The sequence below is a fragment of the Maniola jurtina genome, chromosome 14, assembly GCF_905333055.1.
Source record: "Maniola jurtina chromosome 14, ilManJurt1.1, whole genome shotgun sequence".
NCBI classification, from domain to species: domain Eukaryota; kingdom Metazoa; phylum Arthropoda; class Insecta; order Lepidoptera; family Nymphalidae; genus Maniola; species Maniola jurtina.
In genome coordinates, this window is record NC_060042.1 from 4383057 (window position 1) to 4406059 (window position 23003).

A 23003-nucleotide genomic window follows, 5' to 3' on the forward strand; every position below is an offset into this window, starting at 1 on the left:
TTTCAGGGCGTCGTTTTAATGAAACCAACAAAATAGAGAAATAACAAAAATATTTAACACAAACGAAAGTTGTCATTCAGTTTTGGAAGTACAAAAATATAGTAACTATGAAACATAATATTTTACCCACTGTAACTTTCACACAGACATACATTAATGCTGAGTATGTTTTATAATAATAATTTACATAGAATAATCTAACTTAAAAAGATAAGATTCGACTGTAGGTCTCATTTACATTCTTGCAAAACTACATGTCCAGGCTAATGCGGTACAAAATCAGTAATATTTATCATTTTTGACTTTATACGTAAGTATAAACTATTTAATATACAATTTTACAAAATTAAAATGTCAGTATGGATATACTCTTCTCTTTAAATAGACATCTTATAACAGAAAATAGAGATGGTCGTTTTTGTAAAAACGTTTTTGAACAACGATGCGAGTATACGATGCCGGCATCCGATGCCAATATATCGAAAAACGGATGCCCGCAACGAATCGAATAATACGATCTGTGCGAACGAGATAGTTGACCACGCAACGGAAAGCGGGCGGCGCATCGGCACTCGTAGCTGTTAAAGATATTTAAGAGTAGTAGTTTTGTTTAGTAATAGGCAAAAAATGTTATCATTACTGCATCGTTACTAACGATTCGTTACCGAGTACCTATCTCTGGCAGACTTCATCCGGCACCTAATTTTGGCAAATTCCATAGTCGAATCGATGCTAAAAAAACGATGCCGGCATCGGATGCGGCTTACTTAATAACGATCCGCATCGATGACAAAATTCAACGAAAACGCCCATCTCTAACAGAAAATCACAACAAATGTGTTTGATTGCAAGGCTTATTCTAGACGAACATTGAAATTATATTATTCTTTAATGTCTGATCTTTACATTTATATGAACCAGAAGTAAAGTATTTGCAAAATCAAAGAATAAGCACCGTGATTCGGACTTTGTTTATTTAGTGGCGATCTATATATGTACCTACTTAATATTACGTCACACAAAATAATAAATAACAAATAAAAATCAGGAAAAGCTTACGAAATGGGGGAAGTGCCATTGAGTACTGGTGGACCAGCTTCGTCGTCAGAGCGGCGGCCACTTCAGAAATATCCTTTTTTAAGATTTTTCTAACTAATCATCCGTAGTTTTACGCAAAATTAAAACTTACTTGGGAAAAAAGGTTACGAGATTTCAAGATATGGCTTAGCAATGAGTAAACAGTAACAAAATACGATTAAAACTACACTAAAACTGATATTTTTTTTTTAAATAACCCAGAACTACAACTTTTTGTTGTCTACAACTTCTTTAGCAAGAATTAACTCATGTATAACATAATTTGTTCATCTATATGTCACAATGAAATGGCAAAAACCGGGAGTTGGCCATATCCCTTAGGGATATGTTTACCTCCCAGGGGATGTTAAAAGAACAAGTCAATTAGACCATTTCGCTAATCAAATCGAGTGATATTATACAATACTGAGCATAGTTTATGAAATGTAACGACGGACCAAACTACCTACTTTCGTCTTCACGAAAAAACTCTGGGTAGGATAGATAGATCAAAAGGATTCGATTAATTAAATAATTTAGTGTGACGTAATATAAGATCACTGTCAAGCATGACCCGAGTCACTAATCACTAGATTCTAGATGAACATGTGAACACAAATGAATTTATCACAGTTATTACGATTCTAACGGGACGAGAGTGGAGGCCAGTGCGCTGTGTCGTGAGCAATCTGGTCGTTTGGCGACAACAACTGCCCACAAGTGGAACAAACCTCCAGCTTAGCACTAATATCCCTTCCGATAACTAACTCCTGCTGCTTCGCAATGTCCGGGAGCAACGCAACCAAGTCCGGAAAAACAGTTTCCAATTGGGACCCCAAAGCGGCCTGGCAATGCAGATAGAACTCGTCAGCACTTATGATACTGTCCCGGAAAGCTCGTGAAGCCACTTTGAAGTCCTCGACGGCCGCGGCGCCACCCAGAGCCACAGCGAACTGTTTAACCAGCGCTCTATTCCGTTGCTCGAAATCCGGTGGAGGGATGTACGAATGGACTGGAGCAGGAAACGTCTGTCCGGCCGAATTGGTGAAGGTCATTCCATCGCACGGCGGCCGCTTCTTAAGACCGGGCGGAGCACTCCCGTTTTGCACAATTTTGCTCGCGAAATTCTCCGTCTTAACACTCGGAGGTACAAAGTTGTCCGCCCAAGGATTCAAAGGAGGATACTCCTTTAGAGCTAAATTGAAATCTCCATTTCCAGTGTTCTTGTGCACGGCCGGAGTGTCACTGATAGTTTTGATCTTCCTGTCGGTGTCGGCACTGTAGTTGTTGTTGTTGACGCTGGCTGCAAGGTACTCTCTCTTCATGTTCAGATCGTTGACTCCGTTCACGAGATCAAAGTCAACAGGGTTTTGGGTTTTGTTCTGTTTCTTCTTTTCCTTTTTGTTCTTGTTACTTTCGGTGGAGATGTTATTGTTGGTTGGTTGGGGTTGAGGCTTTGGGTGGGGTTGCAGTTGTGGTTGGGATTTCTTGGTTTTTGTTTTGGTGTTTATTGGGAGGGTTGGGAAGTCCGCGATGGGATTGAACCCACTTTCTCGCGCGGAGACGGGAGGTGGATCTGGCTTGGGTTTTCCTTTCTCCTTGGACTTGGAGACGGTGATCCATTGTGGTGGAGCAGTTGGAGCGGAGGATGAAGACAGCGCGGGGAAAGCTTCGGTGCCGAGCTGCGCTTTCTTCGGCTGACTGTTTGTTTGATTGCTCTTGAAGGCTCGCATCTCGTCGCTGTTGATCAACGTGACCTTGGAAAAGACATGACTTTTATAAATAAATAAATAAATAATACTTTATTTAAATATTTTAGTTCTCTTTTTAAAAACCTCTGGCCACTTGAGGAATGTCATTTTGTTTGTGATCAGTCATCTATACCTTGTATGCAGTTACCTTAGATGCCTGTACGGTGCCCGCGCCGATGCTGGGATGGTCGTCCCTGGCGAGGCCGAGCGAGGGGAAGTCGTCGTCAGACAAGTTGTTGGCGGACTGCTGCTTCTTCTGCGGCGGGATGGAGATGCGGTTGCCGCTGGTCTGCGTCAGCCGGAAGTTGCTGGCGCTGGGCTGACTGTGGAGTTGGATCGAGACGCTGGGTTTGGACGCTGAAAAAACATCACAATCCATATTATATATGCGAAAGTTTTGTTTGTTTATTAGTTTGTCCTTCACGTCGTAACTCGTAATGGAGCAACGGATTGACGAGATTTTATTCATGCGTATAGGTAAGGACTTGGAGAAACATAGGCTACTTTTATCCTGGAAAATCCCGCGGGATTTTCAAAACCTAAATCCACGCGTATGATGTCGCTGGCATCATCTAATTTACAAAAATATGACTTGATTGCAGTCTTTTATTGGACTCGATAGTAGTCTTTTACTGAAATCATGTATGACGTAAAACATCAATTAAGAATTTCTGAAAATTTAACTTTTAAGGGGTCAAAATAGGGGTTTGAAATTTGTGTACTCCACGCAGACGAAGGCGCGGGCTTAAGCTAGTAATTAATAAATAGGCTAAAAACTCACAATTCCTGAGAACAGTGGCGGCGACTGGCTGGGCCGGCCGCATGGACTGTGGGCGAGGCACAGCAGGCCCACTCGAGCCGTCCAGCGCTGGGAAGTTCCTGTCATTGCGCGTTAGACCTTCCGCTCCTTGGGAGAATCATAATAGCTTATAAAGTGTGACGTAATTGTTTTGGTAGATGAATCGATTTATTTTATTTTTACCAAAATTAAAGAAAGAATTTTATAAATTCACTTGGAAATAAATAAGTGAAAAATCTTTTATATAAAATGGCAGGGGTAATCATTAAAGGGAATAAAAGGGATGCAAAACATTAGACGGGAACTGAACGTGAACACCGCCATTTAGCGTGCCAAGGAGATCGCAGGACGTTGTCATTACTCTTGCTTCCTTCATTCAAAATATTAACTACAGACTCATTTTACAAACAATTTTTAAAGTTATTAATCAGTCTGGACATTGCCTGGCAGCCACATAGAAAATATAAGAATGGCGGCGCCTATTGGACTGAGTTTTCAAGCCAATCTAGAAGTGTCTAAATTAGTGTACTCATGCATATATCATAGGTACAATATCCAGGGAGACGCGGGTTCGAATCCTGTCTGTTCCACAATTTTCGCTATGTACTAAAAAAATATTTAAAATTTTAAGCCCAAGCCGTAGGCGAGGGGTTTTATTTCGGGTTACCTCTGTAGCCCGCCCGCGCGGGGCCCGCGATAAGCGGCGCGTGCGAAGGCTGCGCGGCGGACAGGCGCGGGAACTGCTCGTCGCTCTGCGGGTTGATGGACGCTTGTGGGGCCGCCGGCAAGCTCACCGGCGGAGCCTGCTCTTGACGGTCTCTATCCCTACAAGAATCCATACTGGCGTCGACTTTCTTGTTTTTCTATAAACTTTTAGAGTATCTTTATCTCTAAACCATATTTACGTACGGCACATGAATTTTAAATTTAAATACACAAAATTTTAGTGCACGCTACAAATTTCAACAATATGCTCGCGACTGTCAGGTAAAGTCACGGTGTCTGATAGCTCTAAATTAAAATTAAACCTGTCAAACTGCCTGTCCTTTTCATATTACATTGGTAGGAAGGAGATGAGAACACTCTAAAATTTAGGTATGATCTGAATCAGTACCTACCACTATTTCATTATTTTTATCACTACCTCATATTATAAATGTTTTCTTGACAGACACAACATACGGACAGACAGACAGACAATAAATCCTATAAGGGTTCCATTTTTCCTTTTGCTAGCCTAGCCGGGCTTATATTGATTAAATATGTGAGTATAACTGTTACATTCTATCCTTAAAATGGAAATCATTCACTTAAACATTAAAAGAGCCCAAATAGTTCGTGCTTTTAATTAGAATACACACCTGGGCACCCTTTGCACGACAGGATGCGGTGTGATGTTGAACTGCAGCTCTAAAGTCCGCGCCTGCCGCGTGGCGCCGCGCGGCATGCCCCGCCCGTGCACCGTCGCCTTGTGACCTGCAAGTTAGCGCTAATTGCTATTTGACTAGTTTTTGGAAAAAGTTTAAAATTATTTTCTACTAGATGGTATGCCCGCGACTTCGTCCGCGTGGATTTAGGATTTTTAAAAATGCCGCGGGGACTCTTTGATTTTCCGGGATAAAAAGTAGCCTATGTGTTAATCCAGGGTATAATCTAACTCCATTCTAGATTTCAGCCAAATCCATACCTTAGTTTTTGCGTGAAATGGTAACAAACATACACACGTCACACATACAAACTTTCGCCTTTATAATATTAGTGTGATTACATAATAAGCACACTACATTGGTATTTTTTCGGAAGATCTACTGTATTAAGAATTAAAATCAATGACCATGTCAAAAACGACATTTCTGCAATGGTGCTGTGACTTCACAGGCTAGTAAACAAGTTCCGTTGTTCACACGAGTGAACCTATGTAAACTTAGCGTGTGACGTCAAACGTGCTTCGATCGATTGCGGTTCTGAATACAGCGGCGAGATGCTGTCCCGCACATTCACTCTCTTCGCTCAGGCAATGCTTCGTGTGAAGCGGTGCACCAGTGCGGAATATAACGTAATGCCACAGTACGGTTCTTGTCTGCTGCGTCAGACAGGTACAGGCGCTCCTTTCCCAAATGACGATAACACAAACTAACCTTTCAGATCGATCTCACTTCTGAACACAGCAGTAAGATGCTGTCCCGCACACTCGCCCTCCTCGCACAGGTAATGCTCAGTGCGGAAGTGGTGCGCCAGTGCGGAATGTGATGCGTAGTACAGGTTCCTGCCGTCCGCGTCACACAGGTGACAATACAGGTGCTCCTTCCGCAAGTGACGATACAACTCATCCGCGTCCATGAAACGCTCCTCGCAAAATTCGCATAGCGGGTGTCCTCTGTGAGACAAACAGATACGACCTATATTACCTAAATATACCTAAATTTTAGTGAAACAAAACGCAAATATCTCGCAAATTAACAAAATAATGTAGCTGGTATCTCGGCTTCAATGTTAAAATAGTAAAGTATGAATAGTTAGTCTAGTATAATGTAGATATAATATAATGCAAACTTCTCTAACGCACAACAGACGGAAACGTTTAAGTGCGGAAACCAGCCCAGAGAGGTCCTGCAAACTTCTGACATGACATTGAGTAAAATTTCAACTGACTGCATATTTGACTAAACTTCGATTAAAAATTCGGCCAATAAAATAAATAGGAAAATGATAAACTGTCAATTATTTCATTGCAAATGCTGAATTTCGTTCAAAAATATATTCACTACACTGGTAATTTGGATTTTACAACTTATTTAGTAGCTTGCTTCAATACCTGTGGGATGTGTTGTCCACATCGCCTTTCCGTCGATGGTGAGCGAGCTCCTGCCGCGTGTAACATCTACGCTCACTGGTGAAGATCTACAACAAAGCAATCAATATGACAGAGTATAGTAATCAGTTAATTGTTCAATATTAACTGATCGCGACTTATTGAATAGAAGCAGGCGTTACTTTGCGGAAGTCCACATGATATACCAAAGCTTAATCCATACTATAATATTATAAATGCGAAAGTGTGTCTGCAACCTTTTTACGGCCCAACTTTACCGATTTTGACGTTTGGTACAGAGTTAGCTTATATCCCGGGGATGGACACAGGCTACTTTTTATCCTGGAAAATCAAAAAGTTCCCATGGGATCTTTAAAAACCAAAATCTACGCGGACGAAGTTGCGGGCATCCTCTAGTTTGCTATAATCCGCTAAAAAAGGGAAATCTGTATGGTACAACATGCAGCATGGATTATAGCAAATTAATTTGATCCATGCTGCATGTTGTACCATTTCCGTTACTCTTTGTGTGCTTTTGATTCTTTGTACATGATCACAACTTAGCAAACACAGTGTTTATATGACGTCAATCGCATAAAAAACCAGTGCATTAAAGTAAAAAATCATATTCAATACAAGATGATGCCCGCAACTTCATCCTTCATCTGTTTAAATATCAGTTGTATAACTGAGATCGATAGATCTGCTAAGAAGGGCTGATAGCCCTCAACCAGCTTAACAGATTTTTATCAAGTATAGTTAATTTCCAGGTTAGCTCGTTTCCATCTTAGACTGCATCATCACTTACCACCAGGTGAGCTTGCAGTCAAGAGCGTACTTATAATTTCTGATTAAAAAAGAAATGAAAAAGTATAATTTCCATTAAACATTCCTCAAATAAAAAAAATCGCATTCAAATTGGTTCAACTGTATTACTTTGTTTATCAAGATAGTTAATTTTTAAACCCTCAATTAATTATCATCAAGGAATATACTACTCTCTAATGAGAGATTATCACATTAATTGAGCAATATCAAAAAAATATATACATATTACAAAGGGAAAGTAATGAGTAATGACATAATGACAAAAAGTATTATCAGTGGCTAGTAAAAAGTAAAGTAATACAAAATACTAATGGCATCATTATACTTACATTATCTTTGACTTTTTTATCACCTGAACACAATAACTGAGTTTTGACTAAGCAAATAAAAGCTGTTTCATAACAGATAATTTAGTATACGTACCTACATATCTAGCTATCTAATCACATTATAATAATACAATCCTGCCCTCTTCATATAAATAGAAAAACCGGTCAAGTGTGAGTCAGACTCGGATATTATCGGTTCCATACTCAGATATTTTTCCCGACATTTTGCATGATAAATCAAAAACTATTATGCATAAAAATAGATACAAAACCTGTTTTAGAATGTGCAGGTAAAGGCCTTTTATATGATACCCACTTGGTATAGTTATCTTACTTTGAAAATTGAAACACATTTTAATTTTTTTTTCTGTGATGTAACTACAAATTCACGGTTTTCGGATTTATTCCTTTACTTGTGTTATGAGACTTACTTATCTGCCAAATTTCATGATTCTAGGTCAACGGCAACTACCCTATAGGTTTTCTTGACAGACAAGACACAGATGGACGGACGCACAGACAGACAACAAAGTGATCCTATATGGGTTCCGTTTTTCCTTTTGAGGTATGGAACCCGAAAAATTACTTAGTTTTTAATATGATGGTATTGTATCAATCAATCAAGGTTAATGGCTAATTATTAAAAGGGTTATTTCTAGTTTAATAACCTATCAGATTCCCTACTTACTTCAATGTTATTATGACTTATGACTGATATATGTAAATTGATTTATCCTGCTATTAACTAACTAAAGGAAACCAAAATGTAAACTAAAAAGGAAATACAAATTGGGTTATTAACAGCTGAAATTAATAATAATATAATTGGTCAATCTACTTGAATTCTTTCGATAAGTTATTAGCAACAATATTATTTTTCAAAAAAGACACAATTAGTGACAAATAACAATGTTGCTAAGGTTTAGTAAGTTCAATACTATTTTAAAGTTTAAACTATAGTGAGCGACTTTTCAATAAAAGTCAGACTTACATAGCCTAAATACATAAGTATAGCTGTGTAAGTATAGCTGTTACATTACTTAAATATTATAAAGGCGAAAGTTTGTATGTTTGTATGTGTATGTGTGTGTGTGTGTGTGTGTGTGTGTGTATGTTTGTTACTCCTTCACGTATAAACTACGGGACGGATTTGGCTGAAATTTGTAATGGAGATAGATAATATCCTGGAATAGCACATAGGTTACTTTTTATCCCGGAAAATCAAAGAGTTCCCAGGGGATTACGAAAACCCTAAATCCACACGGGCGAAGTCGCGGGCATCGGCTAGTTACTTATAAAGTTAATACTAGATTGTTGTAATTCATAAAACCAATAATTTTTAATTATTACCTACCTTCAAATGTTTAACACATAGATCGCAGTAATACCGCTCATGGGCCTTCCTCATATGATCGCTAAGCATACTAAATGTACGGAAGGGCATCTTATCCTTGCACATCTTATCCGTACATCGGTTCTCAAGCAACAGCTCATACTGCCTCTTGATCTCTTCACTGCTGAAACCTATCTTGTACTGTCTCTCAAAGAGTTTGTCAGAGAAAACTCTATTGCGCAACTCCTTGTACGGTTGTACTGTTTCAGTAAACACCACCTAAAATTGGACATTATGGCATTAACTACCTATTCTACATTATTAACACTGCTCCACTTCCCCTTTCGTTTTCCTATTACCTATAATATTAATACTTTTAAAAGGAGAGTGAATAGGCACCTTCTAGGCAGGCATGCTTCACTTAAGGCTGCATCATCTCCTGCTTTTCCGTGTGATTGCAGTCAAGGGCAAGCCTATACAGTTAAAAAAATTACCAATCTAGCAGGTGCGGCCTAAGTAGACAGGTACATGGTTATTTGATACTGTTTAGATATGGGATTTCAGAACTGGATATAATTTAATTTTTTCAGCTATCCATAAATTGTGAATAGTTTCAGTTATGTTTTTTTTTAACCAAATGCAAGCGTCAAGGCAGCCTGCAACCTATCTTTTATTCCAATTGTTGATATTGTAAATCATAAAATACAGACTTCCTCTATCTTCCTTTCATAAATCTGATACAGTACTGTTAAATCATATAAAACTTATTATTGCACAATTATTTACCAATCTCTGTTTTACAACTAACTTGATTCTGTGTCTGTTTTCAATTTGCTGTTAAAAAAGTGGTCTTCTGTTAATTTAAGTATTGTCACGGTATTTGAATACTTGAATATAATATACTATGGGCTGCTCATGAAAAATATAAAGCCGATCAACATACAGGCTTAGGGACAGTTTGGTAGGACATACCCTCGCCAGGTCTTGACGACAAATAGGGCATTCGTTCTGTTGGCAAAGAACGCGCATTCTAGTCGAACACTCGAAGCACACAGGGTGGTCGCATTCCCCGATGGAGTAGTAAACGACCGTCTTAAAACATACTACGCAAGTGTTGTCGTTCACTTGAGATTCGGCCATGATTCCACAGATGATTTTCTATAAAATAAAACAAGAAATTCAGTTAAGCCAGTAAGTCGAACTCCAGAATAATACAGTCCGTTAAAAAACCTACCTCAAATTATAGGATTCTGGTACACAGATGGTAGATCTGGAAAGAACAGAAGGGCAAACCAGCAAAAATCCTTGCCTTGATCCTCTAGCACAGTGTCCTCCGAATTGACAACTCTGAAATGCACAGATTAATAGAGGATACTACGTCACTAAATCGTCAATACAAAGCTTATGTCTGCGCCAGACGCTTGTGAAAAAGGAAACAAAACAGCAAGCGTGTAAATGGGTCTTGCGTATTCGTGCCAACGCTTTGGAGAGCGTTCCGATTGGCAGCTAAGCCATCTGTCATGTTTGCCGATGCTTGAGCTGTTGTTTGCCACAAGCTTGAAGTACATACAAGGTCTAAGTTGGCAACATTGTTTTATAATGTTTTTATAACGGGGAATACCCCAAGAAGTTTAAAAAATTCTTGGAGATACCTACCAATAATATTTCAAATATTTTACGATCCGATAGTTTGTGTGGCAGAATAGGTACAGAATTTTAATATCGTTTGCGGTTGCAAGCGTCTAGTGTAGCATAAGTTTTTATAGTGCTGCCAGACACTTGCGGCAAACCACATACAGCAAGCATCGATCGAAACGAAATCTAACGGCAAGCGATCCAATCATGATCAAACACAGTCTATTAAAATTACTCAAGTGGAGTTTGCCGATGCTTGTGAGTTGTGGTAAAATTATTTTGCTGCAAACGTATGACGGCATCATAATTATTTTGTTGTTTCTTGGACTTGTCGTTGGTTATCATCTGTAATCTGATCATATGGCACCTCTACATGCTTGCGACAAACAACAAAAAGCGTCGGCAAACACGACAATTCACAGTGTTTGAATGGTATTGGTATTGGTTTGGCTTGAAGCCAATCGGACCGAGTGACAAGCACTCCCAAGCATACGCTAATACCCATCCACACACTTGCTAGTGCTTGTCGTTTCTGCAAGCTTTGGCGCCGCCATAAGATGTGATTGAATGTCCAAGTGATGAAGGCTCCAAAGGGCTAGAATCCAAAACTGGAAAGACATACAAAAAAAAAACTGCAATGTCAAATTTTGACAGTGAGTTTGAATTGTACATAGAGAATAGAGATAGAATTGTAAGTTTTATTTCTTGCTGCCTTTTGTTTCTGGTCGGTGCTTGCTGCTGATTGACGGATTTGGACTTTACTTCGGTGTTATTTGCTTATTTGTGATACGGAATTCGGATTGCCGATTGTTTGCAAAAATTGGTAATTTTTCTTATTAGTGGAAAATAGTTTCAAGTTTCAAGCCTGAAATTGAAAATTATCATTTCTCTGCAAAGGGCATAGATCAAATAATTATGTCATAATTCAAGTAGGGACTCTAATAAACAATTTTATTATTTTAACAGCACATTGGTCTAGGCTAGTCAGCTTTTGAACAAGGTGTCCTACATGGTGGATACCTTGAAACAACGAAGTCTAACGAAAATCACTTACTTCAAGCTTAAAGGAAATAATATTCTCATGGATGAATTCGTAAATTACATTCTGATCATCTTGGTGATCCTCCCCGTAATTCTGTTCATAAACTTATGGGCAGGTATTGGATGGGAGTTATTTGTAAACAACTAAACAGAACATTGACCACTGCAAGCCTACAAGGTTTACACATAATATTATTATCAATTCATTGAAGGATCTGTTTACATTATGGTTTACATACTAAGCACAAACCCATTAATAGACTGGCAAATATGAAATTTGCTTGTTTAGCCTTAAAATGTACATAAATAATAAACAGTAAAATGGATTTAATTCTTAATAAAACAAAAACGAATTAATACTTATCTTTATTTTTATAAAACATTTTGATAGATTATCTTTATTATTGTAAATATACTTTAATAAATGTTTAAACAAATACAATAACTTTGGTTTAATTTTTAATTTCTTTTAGAGATGTAGTTACTTAATTGCTTACTTGATAAACATTTTAAGCTAATCAATAAAAAGTAAAATATCAAATTATGTACATTTTATAAAGGAACTTCTTTAATTATATACATTAAATAAAAAAATATCACTTATAATAATATCAAAAGACCTAGCACAACCACCACATAAATATTAAGCGCACCTGTGCATCCAATTTCATAGATTTTAATAAGCCAAAACTGAAAAACAAATATAAATATACAAAGACAGATGTGAAATATTTCTTGGTGATTAAATGCTAGGCCCATAAACCCTTGTCTTGTCACACAGATAAATGTCAATATAGAAAATTGGAAGGTGGACAAGATAGCCCTATTAATTTGTTATTCATCTGACTGGTTATAAATCCAAGCACTGAGATTTCTAATGTTGATGTTTCTATACGGAATTCCATGATATATAAGGAACTATAAGCTTATATAGCTTGCTATAATCCGACATCAGAGCATCAGGAAATGTAGGATTTTATCTGTTGAGGATGCTCCAGTGTTGGAGTGAAACATACATTGTGTGTGTTCTAGAAGATTTGTATTGTGTTTGTTTTAGTGGTGTATTACTTGCTTTTCTTGCTTATTTAGTAGTGGAAGGGCGGGCGATTTGTATCGCATGCTGCACGTCGTACCATACAGATTTGTCTGTTTTGGCGGATTTTAGTAAATTAAGCTTGTATTTCCTTGTATAGACTGCAATTCCTTAACAAATTCCATTAGATGATTAGTTAGCCATCTTGGTCCTTCATCTACAGAACCACCTGTTGATGTCTGTGAATGCGACAAGATAACGGTCCAGTCAAGAGTCATGTTTTCAAGACAATTTAAATTATTCTAAATTTCACTAGATAGGAGTAGTTCCTCCATACCCATATGGCCTCTATGTCTCCAAACTCTGTATCTTGCAATGTCCTTGCGAGTCACCATCCCAACAACCTATTCAAAAGAAATAATTGAAGTATATATAAATTATTAACGTTTGTGTCAAAACTTTGTACAGCTGTTGTTGGCACTTGCGTGAAAGTACCTTAACCTTAAAGGAGACCTTACCTCGTTGTGGTCATTGACGATGGGCAGGTGTCGCAGGCCGAGCGCGCGGAACAAGCGGAACAGCCTCGGCAGCGACGCGCGGTGCGGCAGAGTGTAAGGCGACGGGTTTATGAACGGTCGCAGATCTATCGTGCACGTCTTTTCCCAGTCTGAGATTTCCAACTGCAAATGTAAGTTGGTTATTGAAGTGAAAACTTCTATAGGCGCGTTGGGCGATTTTAGGATAGGTAAAAGTTTCAAGGTCACTGATATGCTAGTGTCACAGTTCACGATTATAAATACATAACATAAATAATGCTAATTCACTAAAACTACAAGATAAGAGAATCTTGTAATTTTAGTGATTTATCATTATTCAAACCCGCATTGCACCCATGTGCAAAACTCGACCTACAAACTCGACCTACGATGCGGCATTGACTTCGAGTGACCTACTTATGGAACATTCGTTGACCTCTAGCGTCAGTCAGACGTTTTATTTGCAATATATTGTGAACTTTAAAAAAAGCGTTTTTTTTTCGTAGTTTTTTTGGTATCTTATCAGTAATCATCAGTACTATCTTCTTTTTTGCTATAAGATTAGTAGATGATAGATGTAACTATTACCTCTCCTATGGAAGGGTATCTGGGATATTCCTTCCTGAACATGTTCATGTCCACATTGAAGTTCGACCACGTTGTGTTGGCGTTCTCGTTGTATATCTTGTTTTGTAGCAGCACTATCAACTGGGATCGTAATATCATTCCTCGTAGCCGCTTATACGTGGTCACTTCAACCTTGAAAATTAAGTACCTACTTAATAATAAAGTATTTGATTCGTTTTTTCAATTTGTGACAATGCGATTCGAATGGCCGTCATACATCTATCTCACAAATACGAGTTACGAGATATATTAAGTCTATTTTGTTGATATATAATATATTTTATAATTTAAATTTTAAGTAATCTTTTGTGGCTTTATACTAAACCTAGATAAAGATTGTTGATTATGAACAAATAAATAAAAATAAAATAATTAAAATACTTACATCATCAGCCAATGGTGGATCGACAACTGGAAATCCATTGTAGGACACCACGCGTAGAATCTCCACAATATGGCCAACGTTCTCAACCGTGCGCAGGGTGAACACGGGATGCGACATCACCTCTGACGCGTAGATGTTGTGCGCTAGCGGCGGCGGCTCCCACGGCAGTAGGGGCACGCCGGCCAGTTGGATGTGAATGTCGTATATACCCTGACGACCAATACCCAAAATCAAAATTGTTTATTTTCAGTAACTTATCTTTACATACATCTCTAGGAGGTTAGGGCCTTCTTTTTGAATTAGAAGAACTAGTTCTGTGTTAGAAGACACAGCTCTTCCATAAATTATCAGCCTTATCATTCATACTCAATTTAAGGCTAAGATCTACAGAGTGCACTTTGTCTTTGCTCAGACTTGAGGCACTGTTAAAACGAGACAGCGTTATACCGCTGGCATAAATCTGTCTCGTTTTAACTGCAACTTAAGTCTAAGCAAAATCAAAGTGCGCTCTATAGATTTCAACCTAAGTCTTAGCTTTATTTTAAGGGCATTAAAAAATATTGCGAAAGCACCGTATGTCATTTAGTGTCTTTGGCTCATGAGTTTTTATTTGTGTGAGATTTGTGATTTGCTAGGCTAAACGAAAAACGTAGCTGTTTCAGAGAAACTCCTAACAGCTCGCTAAGCGACTTTTTGTGGATCAAGCTTTTATTAGCATGACTTCGCTGAATTTATACTCTGTGCAACAAAACACAAAAGTAAACTTACCTCATTGAAGAAGTCTCCGGTCCATTTTGCAATCACCAGGGTAATGATGATGGGGAGAGCGTTGGAGATCTGCCCCGTAGTCTCAATGATGATGACGGTCAGGGATATCGTCATGCGCACCACGCCACCCAGTTGAGCCGCAGCGCCGACTAACGCGTACTTCGCTGGGTTTATACTCTGCACAAACACTTACAAATCATATTCCTACAAGGGTGGGCAAATAAATAACAAAACTGAGAAAGTAGACAACAAGGTACAAAGTAGAGGAAGGGTATAGGTATCTTCTAGAGTAGACAAACAAGTGTAAATTAAAAACTTATAACACCCCCGACAAGTGAAGGTTACAGTGACTAGAAAAGAGCTGATAACTTTCAAACGGCTGAACCTATTTGGATTATAGCTAAGAACACTTTTGATTAAGCCACCTTTCAAACAAAAGAAACCAAATTAAAATCGGTTCATAAGTTTAGGAGCTACAATGCCTCAGACAGATACACACGTCAAACTTATAACACCCCTCTTTTTGGGTCGGGAGTTAAAAAGAATGAAGATCGTAGAGGCCAGGAGTCACAAAGGGTTGTAGTGCCACAGTATAGCCATCGTGCGATGGGTTTGAGATAATATGGATATTTTCCAAATTATAAACATTCTTAAAATATAAATTCTGAACAGTCCACTGGACACCGCCAGGCCAAATGCCCACGTGGACAGAACGAAAAAGTAAACTGGCGATAAAGAGTATGGTATTTAGACTTACATTATATGGCAGCATATACTGGATCAATATAGCCAGCGACCTTCCCCAAGCGGCGCCGGTGAGCAGGTTAGGTATGAACAGTCCACTGGACACCGCCAGGCCGAAGGTCCACGTGGACAGGAGGAAGTAGCAGACCACAAACACCAGTAGCGACAAGGGTTTGTAAGACCCCATGGGGTCGTGTAGGAACGAGCGTACCGACGCTTCAGGTGTTTGGAACCAGATCGCCGCCATTGTGTTGTATTCGCCGTCAGCGCAGAATAGCTGTGGGTGATATAATTTTATAAATTGATGATTTTAGTTATTTCGTGGTTTAACGATATAATATAATGTGTATCTCGGAAAATAACAGGGAAATAATAAAAACCGGTATTTGATCAAATCCTAAATCCCGGCAGATGTTAAAATAACAATTCAGTTTGATCATTTTACCAAACAAATCGATTTGATCGATTACACCTAACAAGTTTAAGTTTTATAATAATACTAGCTGATGCCCGCGACTTCGTTCGCGTGGATGTAGTTTTTTAAAAATCCCGTGGGAACTCTTTGATTTTCCGGGATAAAAAGTAGCCTATGTGCTAATCCAGGGTATAATCTATTTCCATTCTAAATTTCAGCCCAATCCGTCCAGTAGTTTTAGCGTGAAGGAGTAACAAACATACACACACACACACACACACACACACACACACACACACATACAAACTTTCGCCTTTATAATATTAGTGTGATGCTGAGCATAGTTACTGAAACACCTGATAATATAATGATAATATTACCCAGTAGAGTAGACGTAAAAATCAAAGCCCTTAACACGCCCTACCCTACGAATTGTCACAATTAGGCCGTACACTTATAGTTATAACTCTTAAGTAGATAGGACTAATAAAGATAAAAAAACATGTCTAAAAATGAAATTCTCCACTTGAAGCCCTAACTTATTTACCTGCAACGGCACTTTCGTCGGGTCTTCCCCGAGCGGCCGACAGTCGTCCAACACAAACATCATAAGAAAGCCGCAAGTAGCGGTCACGGCTGCAACCAGGCACGCCTCCACCACACGCAGCCACGGCGTTCTTATGTACCTGACAACAACGGCGTTCTTATGTACCTGACAACAACGGCGTTCTTATGTACCTGACAACAACGGCGTTCTTATGTACCTGACAACAACGGCTTTTATACACTGGTAACGGCCGCTATGTTTTGAAGCATGCTCGTAGGTGTCGTTTTACCCAAAGCTGCGTTGTGCGATTGTTGCAAAAAGAAACAATCGAATTAAAGAATCGATTTTTTAATTCGAGAGACGGACATAAGACTGCTATTTAGGGTTCCGTACCTCAAAAGGGAAAACGGAACCCTTATAGGATCACTTTGTTGTCTGTCTATCTGTCTGTCCGTCCGTCCGTCCGTCGTGTCTGTCAAGAAACCTAAAGAGCACTTCCCATTGACCTACAATCATGAAATTTGGCAGATAGGTAGGTCTTATAGCACAAGTACAGGAATAAATCTAAAAACCGCGAATTTGTGGTCACATCATTAAAAAAATAATTAAAATATGTTTCAATTTTCAAAGTAAGATAACTATAGCAAGTGGGGTATCATATCAAAGGGCTTTACCTATACATTCTAAAACAGATTTTTGTTTATTTTTATACATAATAGTTTTTGATTTATCGTGCAAAATGTTGGAAAAATACCCGAATACGGAACCCTCAGTGCGCAAGTCTGACTCGCACTTGGCCGGTTTTTATCCCCTAAAATCGGAGCTCTCGCGGGATTTATAAACCTATATCCACGCGGATGTGATCGCGGACGTCACCTCGTAACGAATAAAAACGTGAAAATCGAACTACTAAATTACGAAACTACTTACCTTATACGAAATACGGACAATTTGTAGTTGATATAATTCCATAGAGCGCCCATAAGACCTCCAATCATCCCAAACAGCATAAACACAGGTAGCTCATAGAACTGGAATGGAAAGGGTTCCATCTTGCCGAGATTCAATAAACCTACAAAGACATATTTACCGTTATTCAAGCACTTTTAGTGGCCCATGGCCATAAGGTGGGTTTAGGGGTTCACATCCCACCACCGCCTTCCCCTCTTGAAATCTCAGATATGAAGCGAAATCATTACCAACCATTATTAGTATGGAATATTATTGTAAATTGAAGAATTGAAATGAGCAACCGCAGAGTTTCTTGCTGGTTCTTCCCGGTAGGAACGGCATTCCGAACCAGTGGTAAATTATTTGACGATTCAAAAGAACTTGTAAAAGTCTATTTGAATAAAAATCTATTCTATTCTATTCTATCTTCAAAAACAATCGTTTCAATTACGAAGCAACGGAGCAACGGATCGACGTGATTTATTGCATGGGTATAGCTAAAGACCGGGAGAGTGATATAGATTAGTTTTTATCCCGGAAAATCAAACAGATCCCACGGGATTTTCCACCTTAATCCACGTGGATGAAGTCGCAGGTAACACCTAGTATGTTTCCATCTGGAAAATGTGGTTAACGTTTACCTGGATAACTCAATTCCCCCGGGTGGCCGTGGTACGCAGATAGCGCGAAGTTGAGTGTGAAAGTGCAAACTACTGTCCCAAAGAACGTCCGCCAAGTGAGGCCTTGGTTCCAGAAACTCGTGCCTTCCTCCAAGGAAAATAGTACTCCACCTATAAAAAAAGTGTGCTCACAATCAAAGGGTTTTAAGGCAGTTTTCATTAAAAGATAGAGTGAAAGGAAGGGTCACGTACCTATTATTAATTATTATTGTGTTGTTTTGTGATATTTTTTTTGAAATATGAAGATGTCGGAAGAAATCAAGTCGACAGAAAGCCTTTCATCGAAAATGCTGTCTTTTCAAATATTACATGTCCAACCATAATAGTAATAATGTTAATCACACCAACTGACACCACCTTAGTGATGCCCGCATACTAGCTGATGCCCGCGACTTCGTCCGCGTGGATTTACGTTTTTCAAAATCCTGCAGGGACGCTTAGATTTACCGGGATAAAAAGTAGCCTATGTGTTAATCCGGGGTATAATCTATCTCCATTCCAAATTTCATCCAAATCCGTTCGGCTGTTTCTGCGTGTTGGTGGTTCAAACCCCACCCGTTGCACTATTGTCGTACCCGCTCCTGGCACAAGCTTTATTGGAGGGGAAAGGGGTGCATTAGTCATGATTAGCATGGCTAATATTCTTTTACGAACTGAAAAAAAATTACCAATAGGTGCACCAAAAGCTGCTGACACGCCAGCGGCCGCGCCTCCCGACACGAAGTCCCGTTTCTCGTGATCTTCGCGAAAGTACTGGAAGATCTTGAAGTCCTTGTTGAAAGTGGTGCTCTTGCCCTGCGATATGCCCGCCGCGACCACAGCGCCGCTGTGTATCATGGGACCTTCCTACAACGTGACAAAGTTATAATATCAACACTTTATATTGTATATACAAATTTCGCCAGAATCGGTTAAACTGTTGGGCCGTGAAAAGGTAACAGACAGACAGACACACTTTCGCATTTATATTATTAGGTATGGATTAGGAAAACTCTGACATCTTGAAATCTTACCTTCCCACCAGCTAACCCCCCGACAACAGCAGAGATCACGCCAACAGCTTTCACAAACAGTGTTTTGATCCTCACAACCCTCGGTACTTTGACTCCGTTCAAGTAACATTTTACTTGGGGAATACCACTACCGGCTGCTACTGGCTAAAAATATTGCATCACGTGATTATTTAAGGAAAGAATATAGTTACTTGATTAAGTAAGTGAAAAATATTTATCAAGCTGAGCAATTATATTAAGCCATTGGATAGTGATCACGCATGTTCACGTAAGAAATGAGCGCGTTTTTATACAAAGAATTGTTGCACATGCTGCTGGATGCTGGTGGAATTCAAATTAAGAATTTATCGATTTGCATTTGGAGCACTCTCCATACAAACTTAGTTTGATTGTTTTTCAAATTCAAAATATTTTTATTCAATTAGACTTTTACAAGTACTTTTGAATCGTGAAAAGCATCTAACATTTGAATATCAACCAATCCACTCAATGAAATGAAGGCATATTCTACAGTTTATATACTTTTCAATCTGTCTCTCAAAGACTTGTACATGAAACTCTTTCATGATGTGTAACTGTGAAACTAACTACATATTAAACTCCATTTATACTGGTAGAGTGGAATGGGTTATTTCTTGATAATAACTCAAACAAACCTTTATTTACTTTTATATAAACCGGCGTCTCTTTCGAGTCTTCTCTGTGTTTTGTTTACATTATACCAATTTCAACCATATATCAATACACATAAAGTCCAATTTAAGTTGTTATCATAAATACTCATCTCTACTCCACTCCCGTCTATATGTGCTAGACCTAAGGCATTTTTTATTTAAACAACTTATATTTCCCAGTAATACATACCTCAACATATGCCACTAACATAGATCCAATGAAGACTATACAGATATTAGATAACACCCACAGTAGGTATGGTATGTATAATTTGTCCAACACCACATATCTATCCACAGCTGAATTAAAGGTCAAGTAAATTATTACTCATAGTTCCTGATATGATATTGAGGGAGGTTTGGCATAGTTACATAAAGTTGCAAACACATTACTGTGTCATAACTCATAAGTCACAGTACAAATTGATCAATCAATAGGTCGATTCCGGAAAACCTGCACCAATCATGAATCGCAATTGTTGTGATTGGCTGAATTTATGGTGTTATTGTTACAACAATGCCTTGTAGCCAATAATGAGCGAGCATCAACCAATCAGAGGTGATTGCGATCGTGCTGTCATTCTACCACAACCGCTGAGTATACTTTGAGCATTACATGGACTATTCATAGCTTTTTGTATAGTTTGAAGACCCCTGACTTTGTATCTGTGCTGTGATTTATTTGGTGGTATAGAGGGGCGTCTATACGGCCGCGCATTGTTTCATTCAATCAACCATTGATTTCGGGGTCTGTAGCTAAGAGAAGTACTAGTATGCAGTTATCATATTACAATACCCATATGCAGACATATCTCCCCCACTGTTGTCCAAAGTCATGTGAAACGAACAGCAGAGACATGGTGCACTGAATTAAGCCTCTTTAACTAGCATATCTTATTCCTGCAACTTCTTCAGCTTAGATTGACGTTCTTATAAGAATCCTGTTGGAACTTTTGAAAACCTATCCTAGGGAATTAAGTAATATTTTCTCCAAAATTGAAATCTTCAGGTCCACCAGCTTAGGCTGTGCATTGTCTGTCAGTCAGTATTGTTTTATATGCAGAGATGGGAGAAGACTAGATCTCATTGCAATGCAACTATTCAGTATGGAGGCAGTGTACCTACATAGTAAATATATAGAAGTGTATGGTTTCAATTTGAACACTAGGCTATAAAATTTAAAATGATAGTAAAAGATATTGTATAAAATGATTTAAAAAGGATACATTTCTTTAGCTGTTTATATTTGATTTTCGAAAATTCCTCTATGCATATGTCTATTGTGAAAGCTATAAGTGCTGTTATGACTCCTATTACTAGAACGATAAACCATCTTGCCATATCCTTCCATACAATAAAAGCATAGCCTCTTTTCCTTTCTTCATCCAATAGTAAATGGTTTTCACATGTGTCATAATCTAAACTCTGTAAAAAATATCATTTATTTTAAAAAAATCTAGTTGTGACTTACATTATCAAAATATTAATAGATAAACTAGTCAACTAATCAGAAAAAAAAAGGAAAGAATAGTAATTTTCCATTCTCTAAAGTGTAAAACTATTTGCAACATTTATCAATCATAGGCTGAGATCTATAGAGCGCACTTTGACTTTGCTCAGACTTAAGACACTGTTAAAACAAGACAGCGTTATACTGCTGGCATAAATCTGTCTCGTTCTAACTGAAACATTAAGTCTAAGCAAAGTCAAGAAAAAGTTTCAAGACAGACAGGGTCCATACTTGCATAGTTTAACTAACTTGTTACAAATAACTACAAACTTGACATTGGCTAATCTTTATAAAGCCAGACGAGAGAAAAAAAAAAGCAAAGTCAAAGTGCGCTCTAAAGATTTCAACCATAGATCTTTAATGCATCTTATGAAGTGCTACCAATGATTTGTGAAACAAAAATCTTTAAAATCTTTCCTCCCTCTGATTTCGCGGCAGTCGGATAAAAAATAACATCATACAAAAATTGTGATTCTATTTCATTTAAAGATATGTATATTCTCTCAAAACATTCTAACCTCATATTTGGCAGAAAGGGTGTTCATGGAACCAGGTTCAATTTTCTGTACTGGTTGTCTTCGTCTAACACCATGACTTCCTTGTAGGTCATCTTCAACTGTTTCCTAAAAACACAGTATCAACAAGCAATTATTTTTTTCAATAGTTACAGGAGATTCAGAAAAACTTAGTACATACATTTATTGAAACTTTGTTGCTAAGTACTTAAATAAAATGTATTTAAATAACTTAGTAAGACAGTCATAGTTTGTGTAGCTACTGCATAACAAACTACAATCTTCCTTTTATTGTAATACACAAGACTTTAAATTTGCTATATTACATAATAATTTAATTGTTACTTTCCCAGGTTAGGACCCACCTTGGAAGCCAACCAACTGGACAGTTACAGAGGATTTGCATTGAAGTTTCATCTATTCTATTCTAATCAACAGTTCCTAGCGGACATTTTGTTGTTCAGTAAACTCTAAATATTAAAACTTTACCTGAATATCACTTGCATGGTTCAACTGTGTATAGTTTGATGTGCTGGGATCGTCATTGCTTACTAGCTGAACTGTATCAGATGTCGAGTCATTCACAGTCTCTTCCATTATTTGTGTAGAACTATTACTCATATTTGCAGCTGTTTTGATACACTTCACGAGAAATTTAAACAATGTTTATCATAAAGGCGAATCACAAAAGTCTAGCTAAGTTCATATTTAACAGAAAAGTAAAAAACATTGTTTTGGATATTATACTGTAACTGAAAATTATTGGGCTTACATTTCAAATTATTACTTACAAATATACTTTATATTAAACTGCTTTTTACATATAAAAATAAAAGTCCTCCAATTAGTACAAAAACATTGAAAACACAAAAAGAAAATTTCATGAATGAACGATAATAATTCATCAACTGTCAAAAATGGCAATGACAAATCGAATCATAGACACAGCCATAAATAGATGAATGTCAAAATTAGAGATGTGCGTATATGACACAAAAAT

General features: G+C 38.0%; 2 protein-coding genes across 3 annotated transcripts; both read right to left on the reverse strand.

Moving 5' to 3' along the window:
* Positions 1–825: 825 nt before the first annotated feature.
* LOC123872009 (E3 ubiquitin-protein ligase ZNF598) lies at positions 826–10301 on the reverse strand. Its single transcript, XM_045916113.1, has 10 exons — positions 10164–10301; positions 9902–10087; positions 8951–9208; positions 6443–6528; positions 5766–6004; positions 4989–5103; positions 4295–4452; positions 3610–3735; positions 2977–3185; positions 826–2834 (listed from the first exon to the last, which is right to left on the reverse strand). The coding sequence occupies exons 2-10, from the start codon at positions 10067–10069 to the stop codon at positions 1722–1724; spliced, it is 2472 nt and encodes an 823-aa protein (XP_045772069.1). The 5' UTR covers positions 10070–10087; positions 10164–10301; the 3' UTR covers positions 826–1721.
* Positions 10302–11295: 994 nt separating this feature from the next.
* On the reverse strand, positions 11296–22915 carry LOC123872010 (H(+)/Cl(-) exchange transporter 7). 2 transcript variants are annotated; one of them, XM_045916116.1, is made up of 16 exons: positions 22795–22915; positions 22493–22645; positions 22007–22111; positions 21205–21403; positions 20169–20278; positions 19305–19448; positions 18960–19137; positions 18253–18402; positions 17591–17732; positions 16661–16799; positions 15712–15975; positions 14955–15131; positions 14187–14396; positions 13763–13933; positions 13157–13318; positions 11296–13042 (listed from the first exon to the last, which is right to left on the reverse strand). In XM_045916116.1, exons 2-16 carry the CDS (start codon positions 22622–22624, stop codon positions 12941–12943), a joined length of 2385 nt encoding a protein of 794 aa, XP_045772072.1. In that variant the 5' UTR covers positions 22625–22645; positions 22795–22915; the 3' UTR covers positions 11296–12940. The 2 variants fall into 2 exon arrangements, with proteins under 2 accessions (XP_045772072.1, XP_045772071.1); XM_045916115.1 differs by having other exon boundaries at positions 22493–22915.
* Positions 22916–23003: the final 88 nt, after the last annotated feature.